The sequence below is a fragment of the Perognathus longimembris genome, chromosome 19 (assembly GCF_023159225.1).
Source record: "Perognathus longimembris pacificus isolate PPM17 chromosome 19, ASM2315922v1, whole genome shotgun sequence".
Lineage (NCBI taxonomy): Eukaryota > Metazoa > Chordata > Mammalia > Rodentia > Heteromyidae > Perognathus > Perognathus longimembris.
Genome location: NC_063179.1, coordinates 35,904,158 through 35,925,143, shown reverse-complemented (window position 1 = coordinate 35,925,143; position 20,986 = coordinate 35,904,158). Strand labels below are relative to the sequence as shown.

At 37.2% G+C, this 20,986-nt stretch overlaps 1 protein-coding gene across 4 annotated transcripts in view; it reads left to right on the top strand.

Moving 5' to 3' along the window:
• The window catches only part of Pde4d (phosphodiesterase 4D), a 1,139,603-nt gene that overhangs the window by 609,386 nt on the left and 509,231 nt on the right, over nucleotides 1-20,986 (top strand). The window contains exons 1-2 of one of the 4 annotated variants that reach the window (XM_048368314.1): nucleotides 15,990-16,464; nucleotides 16,886-17,573. The exons of 2 other annotated variants lie outside the window; for them this stretch is intronic. In XM_048368314.1, coding sequence (XP_048224271.1) covers nucleotides 17,428-17,573 — 146 coding nt within the window. In that variant the 5' untranslated portion in view covers nucleotides 15,990-16,464; nucleotides 16,886-17,427. Of the gene's footprint in view, nucleotides 1-15,989; nucleotides 17,574-20,986 lie in introns of those variants that run through there. One more of the 4 variants, XM_048368313.1, reaches the window with a different exon arrangement.

The following is a 20,986-nucleotide window of genomic DNA, read 5'->3' as shown; positions in this document are numbered from 1 at the left end:
ATAGGGGGAAGCACTGTGGATTTTATTTTATTTTTTGCATCTATGTTTTTATTGAGCAAAAGTAGATTTATTTCCCTTTCTTTTTCTATTGTTCTTACAGAAATAAACCCCAGGGAAAAGGAAACTATGCACCCTTCCCTATTGAAAGAGTTTACTAAATCCTCAAATCAGTTTCATATCACTGTGTCAGTGATGTTGCCTTGATTAATTCAGCTAAATTCCACAATGTGACTGATGCATGAAGTCTATTAGAAATGTAAGGATTATATGCCTTTCCTCCCCTCCCTCCCTTCCTCTCTCCCTCCTTTCCTCCCTCCCTCCCTCCTTTCCTCCCTCCCTCCCTCCTTTTCTTCCTTTCTTCCTTCCTTCCTTCTGTATTTCTTCCCTCCCTCCCTCCCTACCCCTTCATCCCTTCCTTCCATTCTTCTTCCCGCCCCTTTCCTCCCTTCCTTCATTTTTCCCTTCCTCTCTTCCTCCTTCCTTTAATTCCCCTTCCTTCTTTCCTGTCTTGCTTCCTTCCATCCTTTTTCTCTCTCTCTTTCTCTCTTCCTCCCTTCCTTCATTCTTTCCCTCCCTCTCTCTTCCCTCCTTTACTTCTCCTTCTTTCCCTCCCTTCCCTTCCCTTCCTTCTTTCCCTCCCTCCTTTCCTCTTTCCCCCCTCCTTCCCTCCCTCCCTCTCTCCCTCTCTTCATTCCCTCCTTCCTCCCCTCCTTTGTTCTCTTTATTGTTTCTGCATTCTTAGCTGCTTCTCTCCTATCATTTTGAATGTCTTATACTTTAAATTATAGTATGCTCACTATATGTAAGGTTTCTCCTCCCACCGCCCCCTCTTGACTGCCCCAGTGACATCTCACGTCATTCCCAAGATGAACATCACCCTCCCCTCTAAGCTAGCTCTGTTTACATTACCCTGCTCTTTTCCTTTCTCTTCCTTGGCATGCCGGTTTAATCAATTTTACCAAATGACTTTCCTGGCAGTTGTGAAAAGAAAACGTAGAGCAAGTTAATGGCAATCTAATACTGCACTTTTTGTCATATTTCTAAAACGTTCCAGAACTGGTTGGCCATTGGATTGATTTTTAATGATCTAAATGATCCGATATTCCCAGGGTGCACCGCAGCAGCGTGATCATAAATAGGAAAGGGGAAGGGCTTGGCTGCTGGCTGCTCACTAAACTCTGGATCCCCAAAACACCAGCTTAGAAGACAAGATGAAATGTCAGCCTTTGCCAAATTGTCTATTCGCATTTTAAAACAAAAGTGCCACATTGTTTTAATTTTGTGCATGGAATGTAGGAGGATTAAATGCAAATATTTTGGTAAGGGGTTTGAAGTTCATCAGTAAGGTTAGGACTCAAAGTGTGCAGCTTAATTCTATGAATGGCTGTTCAAATAAAATACCTCTCAGTTTTCCCCCAAAAAATCCTACCATTCCAGAGGTACAGCAATGTATTGGTTTTTCAAGCAAAAGACATTAAAATTTCCAAAGTATATGAGATCAATAAAAGAAACAGTTGTTTTATAATTCTGTAAGGAAGAAAAACAAAGAGGACAAGTGGAGGTGGATAGCTGAGAAAAAGAAAAACAATGAAATATTCAGAATTCATTATAAACCTTATAAACAAGCTGTGTAACTAAGTAACTTGATGAGTTATTTGGTGCTTTGGTTTCCTTGCTACAGATCAGACAGGAGTAATACTTTTCTGAAAGGGTACATGAGGAAAGGCAGGTCAGATATTTAGCAGTTTATTAGTTATTTTATTATTTATATTTATTAGTTCTTTGACTATCTCCTTCCAGCTTATCCTTTTCAGCCATGTCTAAATCCTGGGGGCCAGAGGGGGGAATGCTGATCTGATAACATGGTGGGCAAATGTGGGTTTCAGAATCCAGACACGTCAGTTTCCTACCATCGGGGTCCATGATCAGCTAGAACAACTTTTCTAGATCCCTCAGATTTCTCATCCTAAAATGGGAGCCATTAGTCCTTGCCTTGTTGTGACTATCAAGGGAAATAACCTGTGTAAGCATCAGTGCAGAAAACCTTTCCTAGAAGACTCAAGGAATCATTAGCTTGATTTCGCCCTTCTCCTCTCAATTCCAATTTGTTACTGCTTGCTTCTAAATGGTATGTGGGAGAAAACTAATTAGTTTCTCATACTAATTATTCATTGAATGCCTTCAGTTAATACAGCACCTTCTTGTGAGAAGCTTAGCTCAGTGCAGATTGGTAGAAATACGTAGACACTCCTGATGATGGGAGGTTCATATTGATGAAAGAATTTTGTGTATACATACTGCTCTAAAGGTCTTATAGTACACACAAACCCACACATACCACATGTGTGTGCATCTTGTCACATACATATGTGTTTGTACATATAAGGTGTATGTATAGTCCTATAATAAATAAATATCTGGGTTTACACAGACATGTATATATCCATATCTGTCTTCATCTAGCCTATAGATACAAAGTGTGCATATATAGGATTATATAGCATAGTTCTTCTATGCTATATAAAAATCATAAATACGGGCTGGGGATATGGCCTAGTGGCAAGAGAGCTTGCCTCGTATACATGAGGCCCTGGGTTTGATTCCCCAGCACCACATATACAGAAAACGGCCAGAAGTGGCGCTGTGGCTCAAGTGGCAGAGTGCTAGCCTTGAGCAAAAGGAAGCCAGGGACAGTGCTCAGGCCCTGAGTCCAAGGCCCAGGACTGGCAAACAAAACAAAACAAACAAACAAAAATCATAAATACTAGTTCACTTTTAAATATCCAGATATTAGTATTCTTCAATAAAAGTAAGCAAGTTGATCTGACAACTTGTCTGATGAGTTTCCATTTCAGATACATTTGCTCTACATAGCCAGTTTCATAGACCAGGATAGACAAATCAGTAATAGATGCATTTAAGCATGTCACTGTGGTCTAGTAATATAACTAAAAGGTTCCATTCCAGCACACTGCTGCCCAAAGTAACCCAGAGCTACACTCTGTTGATAAAATCACAACCATGGTTTTTGTATTTGAAAGGGACCATCTCTCAATTCTACAGAGGGCAAAAAAAACCCTTAGTCTAACTGAAGAACAGACCTCAAAAGTTGTGTAACAAGAATTCAAACTTTTGAGAATATTTTTACTCCTGAGATAAATGAGATCTATTTTGGCTGAAAAATGACGGTGTTTCTTGTATCTTTCAAATGAGGGGAACAGTCTGGCAGCCAAGCAAAGCTTTGTATATACCATGGGAGGGGTGTGGGAGTAGAGACTAAAACAAGAGACAAAATTGTGTTCGGGGAGGTGTTTCCATTTTCTTTAAATATTGTAATTCTTGAGGAATAGCAAGTGTGTTAAAATATGCATATGATTTCCAGAAGGTTGTACAGTCGAATAAAAATTCAAATAGTATATAAAATGTTCCCAAATTTTGCATGAAATAAAGAATCAACTTTTGTATTATTAACTACAAAAATACAATGATAAAAATTTCTTCCAGTATTCTAGTCAAAGGTCACATTTCCACCAACAGATTTATCTCCTATACCCTTACTATCATTGGAGAGCCTGAAAAAGCTGTATTACCACTCTGATAAACATAGTACCTCACTGTAAATTTAAGTCTTGGGAAAACAATGTGGTTCAACCTTTAAATGGCTATTGGCTATTTGTCGTTCTTTGGTGGTGTTTATTTGCATCTCTCTTTCTCATTTTTATTTTAGGTTGTTTGTTTTGTTCAAATTAATCTATAAGCTCCCTTTAAGACAATGGAATCAAACATCAGAACCTGCCTATGATTTCATCTTAACTCTGCCAACTTGCCCTGCATCAGTAATTGCTAGAAAGGCTTTCATCTTTGACTATTCTTATATTTCCACATGGCTGTTTTCCTTCATCTCTGCTTTAACATTTTCAGCACTGAAGTCAGCAGGGTAGATAGCCAACATTTCAAGAGGTTAAGGAAAAAAATTATATAATTTTTGCATGTGGTATATGATGTATCTATACATTCTTATTGAATCTTAAAAACATTCACTGTTGTTTATCAGCAGCCCCTCCAACAAAATTAATAATTCAGTGAATGTTTGGAACTGAGCTCAAAAAATGAAATGGTGATAAAAGCCCTCAGAATCTGTCTTGCAATACTTAAATCCTGTCTTCCTAAGCCCCATGGTGCTTTCTACAGAAAAACCATGAACCTATGGCACACATTGTCTTCACTATTGTGTAGGTGCTGAGATAGAATGGGGAAAGATGAAATGGGAACTTAGGGTTATCAATGGCGTGCTTTTATTAGGAATGAAAGAAGGCAAAGGAGTGAGGCTGGTGATAAGAGGGATAAAGTGATCCTTGGACTGACTTGGCAAGAAGAAAGAGAGCTCTCTTGAGCACCGCAGTTAAGGTGCCTTTTCATGGTGAGCTGAAATTTACCAAGGCAAAGTAAGTGAAAGCCACAGTGAAAAAAGGCGTAGTCCAAGTATGGGTGTGATTGTACATGAATGCTTGTGAACCATTAATAAAATATCACACACCAAAAAGGCACAACCACCATTCACTTCAGGAAGTTTGCTGCCCCTTGCTGTGCTTCATTCAATAAATGGTCCTCACCCATTAATATATATATATATCACAAAAGTAAGAACAATGGTATGGAAAACAGCTAAGATTAATGAGCTCTCATTATGGGATGTCATTCAGTCAGTGGTTACGAATCCCCAGAAACCAAGAGATTCTAACCCCAGAGGCTGCCTTCATGGGAACAGGATTAATTACACTCTGGCCTATTTATTCAAAACAAAGGTGTGGGTAGCAAGATTACTAGAAATGACTTCTTGGAGTAGAAAGGACAATTATGATAGCTTAGGCTATGGGCTTTCAGTAAATTCCATCTGGTACTGTACAAATTAGCTCATTATTCTGCTGTTCTTATGAATGTGTTAGTCTGCAAACATATCGTTGTTGCAAATTAGTCACCTAGTGTTTCTCTGAAAGTGACTTAATATAAGCACACCCACATCATAGCATGGAACAATAAAATAGATCCTTGTTTGATCATCTAATCTAATCAGCATAAAGCACAATTTGATTTGCAAAGGGTTTTTGACACACAGGTTAATTCACTTATTTTCTAAGATAGAAAGTGATCATTTGTTTGTCTTGGATGTTGACAATATCGTGTCATAATAGGAACCTCTTTGGGCTCCCCACAAACTACAAGAAACATTGATAAATGGATCCACAAATTGAACATAACCTTTGTTTTCATTATATTTCTCATCACAAGTGTCACCACAACTGTTGTTTCCATTCAGTAACACCAATTGCAGTTTTGAAAATTAACTTAAGCATCTGATTTTAAAGTGCTTTTTGTGGCAGATGAGTACAACTACCAGCCATTTAGGAAGCAAAAATAGGAGGAAACATAAGAGTCCTTTTCCTGTCTAACTTGATGATCTGCTGAGAAAGACCCACCATTGGAATATAATAAATATTGCACAAAAGATGATGTCGAATAAAATCCCTTCGACTTCAAGTGTGGCGCTCCCAAGTTAATGACTTCACATAAACAAATAAGGAAATTCAGTCATTTAATGACATAAAGTTTCAAGGTAGGCTGTTCCAGGATTGAATATAAAAACGTGCAAGCCATCCAGGAGCTATGGTCCATTTTGTAACCCTAGCTCCTTGAGATACTGAAAATATGAGGATCACCATGTAAGGCCAGTCTGGGCAGAAAATTCCTTGATATTCCATCTCAGTGGAAAATTGCCAATGGAGATGGAAAATGGAAAAAAATGGTGACATGCTTCTGCCATACTAGCTATAAAAAGAAGCCTTCAATAGGCAGATTGTGGCCTAGGTTTGTAACTAGGCAGAAGCAAGATGCTATTTCCAAAGCAACCTGCCTAACAAATGCAAGGCTGAGATTTCAACCCACAGTACCAGAACAGAGACAGAGACAGAGACAAAGACAGAGACAGAGACAGAGGCAGAGAGAGACAGAGAGAGGCCAGAATCAAAGAGACACAGTGAGACACAGAAACAGAGAGACAGAGACAGAGGGAGAAGATTATATTGCCTGGATTATATTTGGACATAGTACCACATTGCCATTTTCCTTAGACTATCTGTCTTCATAACACATGATGGTGGCCAGGCTCCAGGTCCAAAGACAGCAAAGGAACTCTTTAATTCTGTAAGAGTATATGCAAACATTTTTAAAAGAGAGAGAACTCAGTACTCCTGTGCAGCTGCTGTCTTCTGCATTCAATGGAGCTCAATAGCAAAAGGTTTGTCTATGGACTAGAATCCCACCACAGGAAAGACAGAGACCTAGCCTTGAGCTGCTTTTATTTGTCTTCTCCAGAAGACCATTTCAAAAAGGCAGCTGGACTCTACAACAAGACTTTGTAGCAATTGGGCCATTAGAAAACCAAGGGCTTGGTGGAAGCTAATTAGCTAGTAGCATTTGCAGCACAAGACTCTGTCTGAGTCAGTGGAGTTGTAGCCAGGGGGCACTATAGGAATACTGCTGCAGAACCCTAAAAAAGTGCCCATGAGGAACAGGCAGCTTTTAACACGTGCCAGATGCCCAATAAGAGATTCTAGCACAGAGCTGAAGAAAAGGTATGGAATAAAATACTGCATACTGAAGGGGCTGAGGGGAAAAAAAGACTATTAACAAGAGTCTCCTACAAGAGTGAGGAAATAAGGATGGGGAACTAAGTCTTTGGCTCCATCACCTTGTAGGGAATGAAAGGAGAGCCACTAATCAGAAAGTTGTCTTCAGGCACTTCAATTTTCCCATTTACCCCAACACCAGTCTCTAACCTGGAGGACAGAACAAAATGACTGAAATGTATTGAAATGCTGTCTTACAGTGGTTAGTCTATGCCACTTTTACTTTCTTCTTCTACCGTATTTCTTTTCTAAAAAATGTTCTCATCAGGATTACTAAATAACAACAATAGCAACTAAACTAAACAGTAGTAGCTTGTTCCAAACGACACTCACTTTAATTTCCTCCAACTACTTTGGACTTCAGATTAGAACTATCATCAGTTCCCTATTCCTATATTCTGTGACCACAGCTGAGTGAGGTTTGGGGGCAACATAATTGGTAGGTCTGTCTCCCCAAACCAAAACTATACAACCTTCCTTCATACATTGGTAGCCTCCTCTCAAATGGCGTGTGTCTCTACTCAGGGAACAATCAGAATGTCAGGGAAAAAGTTGATACTTTCATTGACTTAGACTGTACTTCCTGAATAATTTCCACTCTTAAAAACGAGGTGGCAATTTCACACTCTGAGGTTTACTGACAGTTTTAATAACAAAAACACTGGCTCACTGACCTACTTCTTGTTTTTACAAGATTTTTTGGTTGTTTTTTTTTTTGGGGGGGTGTTGTTTGTTTTTCTTACAACTCCATTGGTTAGTAATGCAGAAAGGAGTGCGGGGGGGGTGGGAAAGAAATTCTAAATGTAAGTTTATTGCTTGATCCGTTATGTTACTTTATTTTGTACAAAGCTTAAATGATCTTTTCCACCAATTTCACACATTTTAGAATGAAGAATAGATTAAATCACGGTCTTTAACACGAAACCCTTCCCTACTTCTAAGATCTGTAGCAGGCACTTCAACTATATATTAATATTTTTCTCTCCAGTTTAAGCATATATTGTTTACTTGTTTTTGTTTTTCTTTTGTGTATCAGTTAGGTGATTTGTGTAGTCCATTATGATTATTTCAGGGGTGGAAAATACCAATTGCAGTGACAGGCCAATATTTCCAATTGCTCAGCACTGAAATAGCATTGAAATGTGACAGGTCCCAAACAAAACTAAGACTCACCAGTGCAAGATGGGGTTGAACTAAAATGTCCAAGGACTGAGGCTATTTGGGGTCAAGTACAAACTGGTAACTGAAAAGAGATTTGTCATTACACAGAGAAGACAGGGAAAGGCAGACACACTGAGTATACTCAGTGCTGCCTACACTGGGCAACTAGGAACTAGACTGGAGTTTGTTTTTCACTCAAATACAAATAATGTTTGCTTTAATTGCGTTTAAAGCTATTAATTATTCAGACATATTGGGTCCTAGTTTCAATACATTTTAATGTCTTTGAGCTCTTCAATGTTTATTTTAAAGTAATCACATGAATGTCCTTTTCATTTCCTAAAAAGGAGTTTTGCCTTTTGAGTACTGATTCTCCTACCCCATTAAGCAAATAAAACTCACAGTATTAACCTTTTTCCATGACCACTCCCAGGCTCTCTCTCACCCTCTCTCTCTCTCTCCCTCTTTCTCTCTCTCTCTCTCTCTCTCTCTCTCTCTCTCTCTCACACACACACACACAGATGCACAAACATATTTTACTTGAAACAAATTGACATTCTGTAAAGAAAACTTAAAGGGGCTTGGGAAAAGTAGGAAGCTAATGCTTTGACTGGAAATGTAATAGATATCAGTCAGAGAAACAGAAAACTGTCTAAAATTTTTAAATAAATATGTAGATGTAGCTGTATTATTTGTTAACTCCACTGTGTGTATATACTTTAAGCCACATGATGTAGCAATTAATCCAACATTAAATTAATTTGCTGCGGTTTTTCAATATCGTAACCTAGCACTCATTTCAAGTTGCTTTACTTTTGGAGGGAAGAAAAAATAATATGAACAACAAAGTAGTTTCTTAAATAGCCACTCATCAAGATTTTGACTTCAAGTGAAAACCAGTACTGACTCACACAACCTCTCAAGATTTTTACATGGGAAACTGGAACAAGATGATGTTACTCTAGCACTTTAAGCCATAGCACTATTTCTGGGTTTTGAGTGATAATTGGACATAAGAGTCCCATGGTGACTTTTCTGCCTTGGCTGACTTCAGTTCTCATCCTCCTGAGTAGCTAGGATTATAGGTGTGAGACACCGGTGCCTAGGTGATGTGACTTTTTAACTGGGCAACCAGGACAGGAAAAGACTGCCATCAAGAATTACAATACCAATGAAGGAAAATCTATTCTGTTATATGTAACCAGTTGGGGCAATAAAAGAAAAGATAATTATGTATTCCACCACTTCTCTTGGTGCTCCTTAAAACAATATCACTATTGCCTTGACCCATTTGGGAATGGTTGTAAAAAGTCTGTCTACCAGCTGCTCTCTAATGAAACGGGCTAAAGGACATATTTGAAAATACTCAACATGGTTCAGTTAGGCTGTAGTATCAGGCAAAATGTCAGTTGTTTCATTGTGATAACAAAGCTTCACTGATAGTAGTGTCAACTCTGATTAGTGCTCCTTGTCCTAGTTACAAAGTTCATACGTAGATGAAAAAAATAACAATCAGTTATTTATGTCTCCTCTCTAATATTATAGTTAAGTATTGATTTGGCTACTTGTATTTCTGGAATGTTTTTAAGTTTTGGTTTGTTTGATTTTTCCCCTTTTGGTGGTTTTAGAGATTGAACTAAGATCTTGTGGCTTGCTAGACAGGTGAATCACTCCTCCAACACCCTTCTGCACTTGTTACTTTTGAGGAAGGATCTTGCTTTATGTCCAGACTGACCTAACTGCTATTCTCTTACTTGTGTTTCTCTGTGTCATTAGGGGAGATAGTCTTTACTGCATCCAGCCATTGCCCTTCACCAGGAGCTGGAATAATAGGCAGGCGCCACTGTACGAAGCCATTGGTTGTGATGGAATCTTGTGAACTTTTACACACAGCTGTTCTTGAACCATGATCCTCCTATCTCTGTCTCCCATGTAGCTAGTATATGGTAGGCTTAAACCACCAGGCATAGTTTGGGTTCTTAAATAGATACCTTGAATTAAACTATTAATCTGAGTTTTGAGGTTGGTGTTTTCACATCTTTCAGAAAGAGTATCTGGCAAATAGTAGACATGAGCTTAATATTCCCACACATAAATGTTAGTTATGGGATGACTATCCTTCCCTAATAAATATTAGATATATTTTTCTCTTAATGCTGCTTTAATTATACATACAACATAGGATATAATTAAGATTCAATTAATAATTATATAAAATAAGGGAAAATATTTTTGCTGTACTCTTTATCTCAGTGGTAGTTTTTCAGTAGTTTAGTATATATCTCTCTGTTTTGCTCTGCATTGGTGTAAATTGATTTATTTACACACATTTAATGAATTTATGAATTCATACTCAATATTTTATTTCACAAAGTTTAGGGTTTTATATTAACCTATCTGAATGTGTCAGATTTTTTTACAAGTACTTTTTAGGAATCAATATATTCGAAAGCATGTATCCTTTGAAGCTAGACTTTATTTTATTACATAGGATTTTGTTTTACTCATTTGGATTGCTGAAACATAATATGAAGATATTTCTGAAGTGTGATACAAAGCTCTTAGAAAATTTTCAGATAAAAATGAAATGTAATTTCATTTCAGGAGAGATTTCTAACATAACACCATTTTGTTGCTTTATTATGTTTGATATAGGTATAAACTAACTGAAAAAATCTATGTATCATTGATTTTAAAAATTAGCACATTTAAAAGATATAAACTAGTGTCATTTAAAAAGTTCTCTTCATAATACAAAGCAGTTTTCTATACCTTATCTTAGTAAGGTAAAATCTATAATAACCTACAAATATGCTAATATCTACGTGTGATACATAAACACATCTCAAAGAGATTTAGTGAATTATTCTAAATTACATATAATGAAGCAGGAAGAAACTGAAATGAATACTGACTTATTGGGGCTGGATGCAGTGGTTCGCACCTGTCATTGGAGCTACTCAGGAAGCAGAGATCAGGACCACAGTTTGAAGCCACCTGGGGCAAAAAAAAGCTGAGTGGTAATACATGCCTATTATACTAGCTACACAGGAATGATAAAATAGGATTGCAGCCCAGACCAACCTCTCCATACATGTGTGACACTTTCCCCAAAACAACTAGCACAAAAAGGGCTGGAGACATGGCTCAGGTAGTAGAAAGCCTCCCTATTAGCAATTGGAGGGCCCTGAGTCCAACCCCCAGAATCACTAAAAACCCAAAGCGGGTGGGGGCTCTTGTCTTGAAACTCCCAAGACAATATGCAAATTCTAGGTTTTTCTGCATCATCTGATCATTAATATGAATACCAAGTGATGTTTTTCACATTTTATTTTTAATGTAAATAGTAATGGCTTATTTGTATTTTAGCTTTAGGTATTATAACTCTTGTACTTCCAAAAATATTAAAAGTGGATTTTAGCAAACCTGTTACCATTCTATTTAGGAAATGTTTAATGAGACACCATTTTATATCACTGCATTTATTAATAATTTAAGATGAAAGTTCTAAACTTTGACTATATGATCCAAAATGATATGGTTTCTTTCATGAGCTAAAGATTATCTAAAGTCATGATCATATCTAATAAATTATCTATTGGTTTTATGTGATCAAAACAAGGATTCAGCTTATTTCCTTTCCATTCTCAAATGGTGATGATTTCCTTGGTTATAAGACTACGCAGAAATTGAATACAGTAGTGACTTGCTGAAGGATGACGCAGTTCCCTGACGCTTAGCACTGAAACCATGGCTTCATGAAGGGCTTCTCCTATTTCACTGTGAATGTGCTGAGCACTATGTCTGGAGACTTTTGCCAGAACTTGCCAGACGTGGAAAGTCATTGCTATCAACATGATCATAACATTTACTGAGTGCCAGCAACGTTTTTGGTGCTATAAATATCCAGAGGAAGACTGTACTCCTTTTGAGAGGATAAGGGTAGACGGGAGGATTGAGTCTTAATTGCTCTTTATGCTGTCTGTCCAGAGGAGGGAGGTAAGAATGTACAGTCATCTCAGGTCCCATTCTACATATTGGCATGCCATTTTCATCTCTTTATCAACTGATGGTACATGCTATGGAAGAAGCAAATGTATACATGTGTACACACACATACATATACATTTGAAATGTACATAAAATTTTCTTTCTTTGAAAAAAAATTACAGATGCATTGCTTTTTTGTCTTAGGCAAAAAGTCACATCTTTGGCAAGAAGACACCTTATAATTTAGTGTCTGTTTCCTTCTATGTAACATATTTATACTATTGACACACATATGAGTGTTTTAAAATATGTAGAGGTATTTATATATGTAAATTTATTTATATAAGTCAAATACACAAAATGAGGGAGCTAATTTTTTGACAACTAAAGACAAAAGTTCGGGAACTTTCCTAAAATATTTGAACTGATGATTAAAAATAGATATAAAAGTAACAAAGGATTGACCTTTTATAGTCTTGTCATTTCATACAGGGTGGTTTTAATTTTACTTCATCTAAGAGGTAACTGATACAATTTATTGCTGATGGCAAAATGGATATATTAACAGAAAAAATATTGTACATTTCAAAACTGTTACTTTTTCAGAGTGAAACTCTGAAGGAAAAGGAAAGTAAATCATGAGATAAGTCATTATGCCTTCCCTATCTGATAAGTACCAGTGGCAACAGAGTATAGGAAACAAACAGGCTAGGGCCTGCTTTATTAAGCTATGATTGTATTAGCATAAAGGCATAACTTCATCACTGTATTATTGTAAAGGATCCTTACAAAGTGAAAATTTTGAAAAAGATAGAGTCCTGAAACTTACAAGGGTAGAGTAAGCATTTGACTAGAAAGTGTTAATTCTATATTTCTACTCAGATTATGTGAACATTTTTTGAAGAACCAACTCTTTCACAGAACAAACTTTGAGATAACCTTGGTAAAAATCAGAAGAATCCCTGGTTGTAGTGGCAAAATGTAACTGGTCTCCTCTTTGCCTCAAAGTTTGTCTAAGCCCACTTTTTAAAACCATAGGGTTCCTAGGAAGTTACTTTGAAAATAATCATTCTTCAGAGCATATGCTCCTTGCCATGAAATGAAGTAGTAGAGTAAGGACATGGGACTCTAATACTGCCAAGAGCATTAAGAAGTTTTTAAAATGAAAATGTTGATTATTTTGCTTCCTTGAGTTTGTAGTTACACTTAATTGATAATTCAACACTCCATCCTTTCTTACAACACCTTCACATAATGGTGGCGACTATTATGGCATCTTTGGAAGACCTGTTCTTTCTTATGTCTGCCATCGGTTAAAACTTTTTTAAAACCACAAGACAAAATTAGCCTTGGTGCTGGTAGAGCTGACCATATATCACAGCCACAGGGATCTTCTTGTCAAGGTTACGCCACACGATTGGTGGCCGGCTAATAATTAGCACTCCCTTATTGATTGTATTAATGGGGCTGGGATGGGTCATTAAAATAACCTTTTATATCTACTTCAGGTATAAAGAATCATTGCTTTTTAATAGAAAAATGGATAAGTATTACCTTAGACTTTCAACATTACTTATCTTTGAAAATTGCTTTTAAATCTCAAATCTATTAGTTCTGTATCACGTTTGTTTCATGATGTCTTGTGAATTACCAGGTATAGTTTTAGTAGTCATAACACTTAAGAATCTGCTTCTAATATACATGGAATGAAATGACTATTTTTCTAATTTAGTATAATTTAAAGTCTCTTTTAATGATCGAATGCTTAAAATCATTGTTATTTTATTATTATTCAAAAAATTGAAACATATCTAGTGCATTTTATTTTGGGTTTTATTTGTTTTGATTTTAATTTTTATTTATTGTAAAAGTGATTAACAGGGAGATTACAGTCACATAAATCAGGTAATGAGTACATTTCTTTTGGAACAATGTCACATATTCCCTTCTTTTCTCCCACTTTTTCAGTCCCAAACCCCATCCCCCACAGGTTATATAGTTTGTTTTCAACATAATATTTAGTGGGTATCATTGCCACATTTGTTCACTCTTTGTCCCATCATTTCTGTGCTCCTCCTTCCTAGCTAATCCATTTCAAAAGCTGAAGTTTGTGGCAATTGAGAAAGATTCAGAGATATTTTTGCTGTCAAATCACTCATAGACAAGCCTTTGGCTTATGAACCAAATTGGAATAGAATGGACTAAAAGAGAAGAAGGAAATCTCAAAAACAGATGTATATGTAATGAAAGAATATGTATTTCCATTGTTTCTATAATTTTCTTTGTCCTTGCAAATTTTCCATGGAGACTTAAGTTCTTAGATGGTTTGAGAAGTGAGAAGTAAATGTTAATTTTGAACTAGTTAGACTGATGGATAGCATCATTATTACCCATCATCAAAACAACAACAAAAATCAAGTCAATATTCTGAATTCTATCCAGACTGCTCCATGATGAGAAACAAAAAATGGTCTTCTCAGAGATTCAACCCATAATGGCATAATAAGCATTTCAACCTCCTCACTATGATTCTTTGAGGCTAAAATAATACATGCAAAGAATTAGAAGCATAAAACTAATGCCCTCTGGGAATATGGCCTAGTGGCAAGAGTGCTTGCCTCATATACATGAAGCCCTGGGTTCAATTCCCCAGCACTATATGTATAGAAAACGGCCAGAAGTGGTGCTGTGGCTCAAGTGGCAGAAAGTGAGCAAAAAGAAGCCAGGGACAGTGCTCAGGCCCTGAGTCCAAGGCCCAGGACTGGCAAAAAAACAAAACAAAACAACAACAAAAAAAAACTAATGTGGGATTGTGTTATAGCTATTACGGAGATACTAGCATAGAGTGCTGGCTCGTGCAGACCTGGATGGAGCTACGCTCTCTTGATTCAAATAATGTCTCTAAAAAGGGAGACTTCTAGCAAGCCACTTAACATTGGGATCCCTCAATTTCCTCATGTGAAGATCAGGGCTAATAACTGCCCTGGTCTCTAATAGTGAGATACTTAGGTCAGAGTCTTGAAATATTGTCAATGCTCTTCCTCCTTAAATAATAACAGTATTTGCATAGTGACTGTAATATCAACTTTTGAATTATTCTGTGATAGTAGATTCCAAGTATTACTGAAGTTGCTAAAACCAATTCAGATTTATGTTTTCTGCTCAGATAACACAAATAAGCTTATAGAAGAAATTTTGTCTCTATAGAAAAACTGTCTATGCTATAAAAAAAAAAATAATCAGTCCCAAGGAGTAACCTTACATTCCTTTTGGACTGTGGTTCCATTTTTTTTTAACCTAAAGTTCAAACTACTTTTAAAGGAATGACCTGGTTCTTTCTTTTCCCAGGAAAGAAGATTTATGGATCATTAGTTGATCAACTATGTTATTTCTGTCTGGTTTTGAATTTTGAAAAATTCCCTTCCCCCATCCCTGACTAATGGTTTTGGGTTTTTTGTTTTGTTTTGTTTTTTTTCTGCAAGGCAGGATCTCACTGGGGAGATCCTAACTGAAGATAGTAGCATGATATATTAAGTGTTGCCAGTATCCCATTTAGTATTAAGCAATTGCATAACAACCTTTTTAAATGCCTAAGTTAAAAGTGAAACATCAATATTGAGTACACTGCTACTGTAAAACCCATTCTCTGATTTCCAACAAACACCATTTAAGTGCCAACCTACTGTTCCAAGAGTTTACTATTTTATTCTTGCTCCAAAATGGCATCAACGGTTGATGGGGTGCTTTCAGGGGATTATTGAACGGGATTTTTACAACAAAGGAGCAAACTGAGGAAATACATAATATCAACTATCGACATTGGCATGTAATAGCTAACCTGTCCTCCTCCCTACCAAACCCTTAATCAAACAAGCAGCTTTATGCTATAAGCGAATTGCAATGGGAGTCTAACTGACTTCTGCAGATCTGGCTTCCCCAGGATTTCCTGTCCAAAATCATAGCCTGGACATCTGTAGCTAAATGGTTACAAATGGTGAGTTAAGCAAGGCTTCCCCACCCCCATATTTTTGTTCTGTTTTATTTTATTTTTGAGTTCAATTGGCAAAACCCTGTCATTTGTAAAGTCTCTCTGGGCTTCTTTTATTCTCTTTCCTTTTGTTGGATAAGGTCAGAAACAAAACAAAACAAACAACAACAACAACAAAAAAAAAAACCCATCCGAAATAGTATCTATTTGTTCAAGGTGTTATTTCCCCCGTGAGTTTATTTACAGATTTCTTCGTGTTTAGCTTCTCTTGCCTGGTAATTACTTACTGAAAGAAATCTCCTCCTTCAGGGCGAGCTCTTCCTTTAACCCTTTTTTCGTTTGTTCTTCCTTGGAGGCTCTCAAAGAAAGCGCAACTGCAGTGTCTGGGAACCCACCTAGAGGGCCCCCTTGACGCCAGCACTTCCCCTGTCAGGCAGCAGTCTGCAGAGCAAGCGGGTTGCTGCAGAGTTAATGTACAGTACCAGGGAGCCTTCAAGTGTCCTGAGCTGCTCAGAGCTGGGGCGGCACAGCCCAGGGCAGAAAAGGTGGCTGCGAGGATTCCAAACGTTCTGCTTGCAAATTCAGCGCGAGGAGACTCCAGCAGGAGCCTGTTGCCATTGTGTTTTAAAATCAGGCAAGGTCTGTATAGCTTGGGTATGAAAATCTTTCAGAAGATGTCAGAGCATCAGAGTAAATGACATCTATTGGGGCACTGAATTGGGGGTAAGGAGAAAGAAAAGGAGAAGAGCACAAGGAAAGACAGTGGGGGACGAAATTCTTAGACAACGTCTGACTTGCAGCTGTGAAATTCATTTGCTTTCCAAGGCCAAAAACATATTGAAAAGCCCACACATGGTTTTGATAACAAATTAAAGGGGATTCTGCATGGAAAGGATCAATAGCTTAGTCATTTTACTCGAAGAGAGCAGCCCGCCTTATTATGGGGTTAGACAGCAGAAATGAATTTCATCACCACGGCACCTTCTGAAGTCATGATGGTAGAGAGTGGTAATCCTGTCTTGCAAAGCAGAAATTACTCATTGCTTTCCTACTTTTGCAGTGGAAACCAGCAATTCTGAGATTTGGGGAAGAAGTTGACTTTGGCTCCATACATGGTTTCTAATCCCTCTGCCCAGGTCTTTGTCCAACACGTCTCAGACGGTAGCACTGCGTTCAAGTGACCACACGGGAATATGTGCCTAAGAAAGAAGAAAAAGCAATATTCATTTCTACACGACAGCATGGCAAAGCAACCTGAACTTTTCCATTTCCCTTCTCACACTCCTGTCACAAGGATAACAAGAAACTGTCTTTTGAGTCCTTTTGTCCCACATTCCATAGTTCTTCCTGTGAGGATGCATTAATTTATACTCAAGGCAATTGGATTTTTTTTTTAACCAGGACAATATTTACCACCATTTAGGATTAGCAGTTAGGCTGGTTATTTTAGGATGTTGATTAATGGAACCTAAATGGATGGACCTATACCTGCAGTGAGCTCTGTGATGTTTGTTTCTTCAAATCTTGGAAGAGCTTTTGTTGTTTTTTGGGGGTTTTGGGGGGGATCTTTTTGGAACTCAATACTTGTTGCAATAATTGCCCATGATAGCTGCACAAACAAAAGAGTTGGAATCATCTGTGAAGATCACTGTATGTAACCCAGGAGAGAAGGAAAATATTGATGACAAGAAAACTGCAAACATGATGCACGTGAATAATTTCCCCTTTAGAAGGCATTCCTGGATATGGTGAGTAATCAATATCCCTTTCAGCTTAAAAACTTCGAACCCTGAAATTCCATTACAGATACCAGAGAGGAATTTGTCTTAGACAGAAATACGAGTATCCATATGAGAATGTAAAACAAAACACATATTCAGCCAAAGGTGGGTTGAGAAAGTAGTTGTTAGCCAATTTTTAAAAAAGTACTTGTTAATATAAAACATCCCAAATAAGAAATCTAGCATGAGGACATTTAAAATGGTTAATTTTTCATGGCCAAAATATCAGATAATAAGAAAGCTTTGAGAATAGAGCAAAAAATTAAGATATATAATTTTAAAAGGCAGATTTGAGGTATATTTATTTTTCTGGTTATTTTCTTTTATTTAAAATTTCCAGGGGAAGTACATATATAAATTTCTCATCTCTGATATCAATTGGCCTGAATTTGCAAAAGAAGGTTAAAGGAAACTTACTATGTTGACTCAATATGAAAATAATTCTAAGCTATGTTGCTGCCTCACATCCAATAATATTTTGTTAAAATGTTTTTGTTTTTTTTTACTGGCCCGAACCCATACAATTCTAATATAAAGCTAATACATCTATCATGAAATGTTCAAATTCTACTAGAACTTGCTCAATGAATGGATATTTGGTCCTATATTAAGGTTCAATGTGAGATATTAAGGTACTTGGGAGTATGCTATCATTTACCAATTTCTTTTTGGAGTTTATGAATAAATTAATATAAAAATAATTAGTGAAGGTAGGACAAGGGCAAATGTCACTACTTTAAAAATTGCTTGCTTTTACTATTAACTCTAGGGTGGTTTTTAGATTCAAATCTCTCATAGCAGAAACTTTGTAAATACACAATAAAGGCACATTGTAAGTCTTTGTGTCTGCCAAAATGAGTTGTTTGGAATACTGTATTGTGTTTGATTTTCAAAGAATATTTCTCAGATAAATATTTTGGCTAGAATTGGGATAAGAAATAGATACCCAAACACAGCCTTCCAAGGTTTTCCAGCTGTTGTTATGACAGGGTTTCCAATGAAAATCTCTAGATTGCTTAAGGTACTACCAGAATCACCTGCTGCCTTGTTTTTGGTTTTCAACTAAAAATTCATTATAGAGGAAGGTTGGAGACATCCTGGGTTGCTCTAGGCAAGTGCCTGTTTCCTTCCAATACCAGCGATAGTGAGCATCAATGCTGTGGCGTATCTCCATTCTCTGCTGGCCAGAGCCACTGTCCTGACTCTAATGTGCTTGTGAGGGAGTCTGGGTGTCATGCCTGCAAACCTCAGTGGCCCATTTCCAAATGCATCATCAGAGTTCCCAACTCAGTAGGAGCAGTGGTGCCAGTGCTTGTCCTGTCAGTGAGGGTCAGATGTCAGTAGAAAGTCCATGTTGTTCTTACCAAAAATTTCTCATCATTACCCTTTAATCCTGAGATTTAAAGGTCTCAGACACTATCCTTGGCACATAGCTGGTATTTGTCAAATATTAATTTTTTCTTCCATTTTTTATGCTTTTCTTGAAGGTTAATATTATACCTTTTGCGATTTGTCAACAAGGGAAAATTACCATTCTTATTTCTATAAAGTGTACCTTGGTACAAAGCAACAGTTTTTGTTCTAGCTAAGCTTATTGTTTGAGTGCATTTGTTTATGCTGCAATAGGTAGGATGTATGTGCTCTTTGAAAGTCGAACATTATAATCACCTTTTATTTTCTTGCACTAACCTCACCTCTACTTGTGACTGGAAAGAAATGAACTATTCAACTCTAGTTTTGGAAAGCATGCAGATTTGCTTATTCATGCGTCTAGATTTGTAATACATATGTTGGAAAGCTGAATAGAGAAGTTGAAAGTCCTGATGGTTTTCTTTTCTGCCTAAAGCTAGGTAACCCTTCATCCAGTTCACTGCATGGTGTGCCTGTGTGGTGTTGTGGGCTGACTGAGCCAATAGGGACTGAGGATGCTCTGTACACCTTCTTCCTCCCTGGGCCTCTTAGAAGGATCTTTGAAACATTCGACTCAAAGGAAGGGGATGATGGTTTGTTTTCCAGGTGACCCAGTTAGTGTTATAGTTGGTTCTGACTTCCCTAGTTATTGCCATTTACCTATTGTTTATAACCTCACCTTTCAATCCCTCAGCAAGAGAGTCTAGGATTTGTTGACAGAAACTATTCTTTCCTTTTGTTCTGCTGTATGTCTCTGTTGGATCCAATTCCAGGCTCATGAATGTTGGTGTCAAGAAGAGAGTATTGGACAGTTATTCTCTTTTTCATTTCCAAACTACCTTGCTTTCTTCATTTTCACAGATAAGTCTGTTTCTTCATGGAGGGGCAGATCAGAAAATGGCAACAGATACCAATGCCAGGGAGCAATAAACACATTATGGGAGATAGGTGCTTTGTTTCCAGGAGCCTTCATTGAAATCTATGAAGGCCTTGAGCCCTTTGAATAGGCAGGATGTAGAATAGGCAGGATGTAGAGTGGGCAGGATGTAGAGGGGTCTGTTCTGGAAGAAGGAGATAAATTGAGACTTAAAAGGTCTGGAGTAGTCATTCAAAGTTTACCAGAGGCCGCCTCAAATAGAAACTATCATTTTCCTGCCCTAAAGCAGTGTGTTGATAACTGCACAATCCTATTAAAAATTTGTTTGTTGCTGACTAAAATTAATAAGTGGTCCTATTACTTGGTTCAAATGGTACCCTGTAAGTGCTGGAACTGTGGTATGAAGAATGTGTCTTTTTTTGTTTGAAGCTCCATTCAAAACATTTACTAGAAGATTTTATTGCAAAGGCTTCTTTGCATTACACTTTTCAACTTTTTTCTTAACTGCCAAGCCAAACAAAGATAAGGATTTCCCTCACTGAATAAACACATACTGTATAGCTCTTAGGTTTTATTTTGGCTAGTTGTGAGAAATGAATGGTAGACTGGCAATTCAGGAATTGGTCTTGCATGGTCAAAAGAAAAGAAATTCAAGTCAGCTTTCTAGGAATTTAAATTCAATCTAGTAGTAATGAAGAGAACTATTTAGAAGTTCTGTGACATTGAACCACATACAAGGATCTATAGAGAATGATTTAACACAATTTAACCTATGTAACAGCTTTTACCATTATACATACATATATATATATACACATATATGGTGTATATACATGCACACATCATGTGTGTGTTTATGTGTCTATATAATATATAATAACTTTGCACAATCTGTTTTATAAAAAGATTATAATTTTATGCCAGATATATCAGGTCATCTTAACAGTTCAATTTTACAGTTGTGAATTTTAGGAGGCATTTTGTACTAGTATCTTTGCATCTTTTGTATTGGACTCAGAAGACTCAGAAGGAGGGAATGGTGAATGACAGATGCGAGACCCCTCCTGGGGAGCCTGCTCAGTACTGCCTTCAG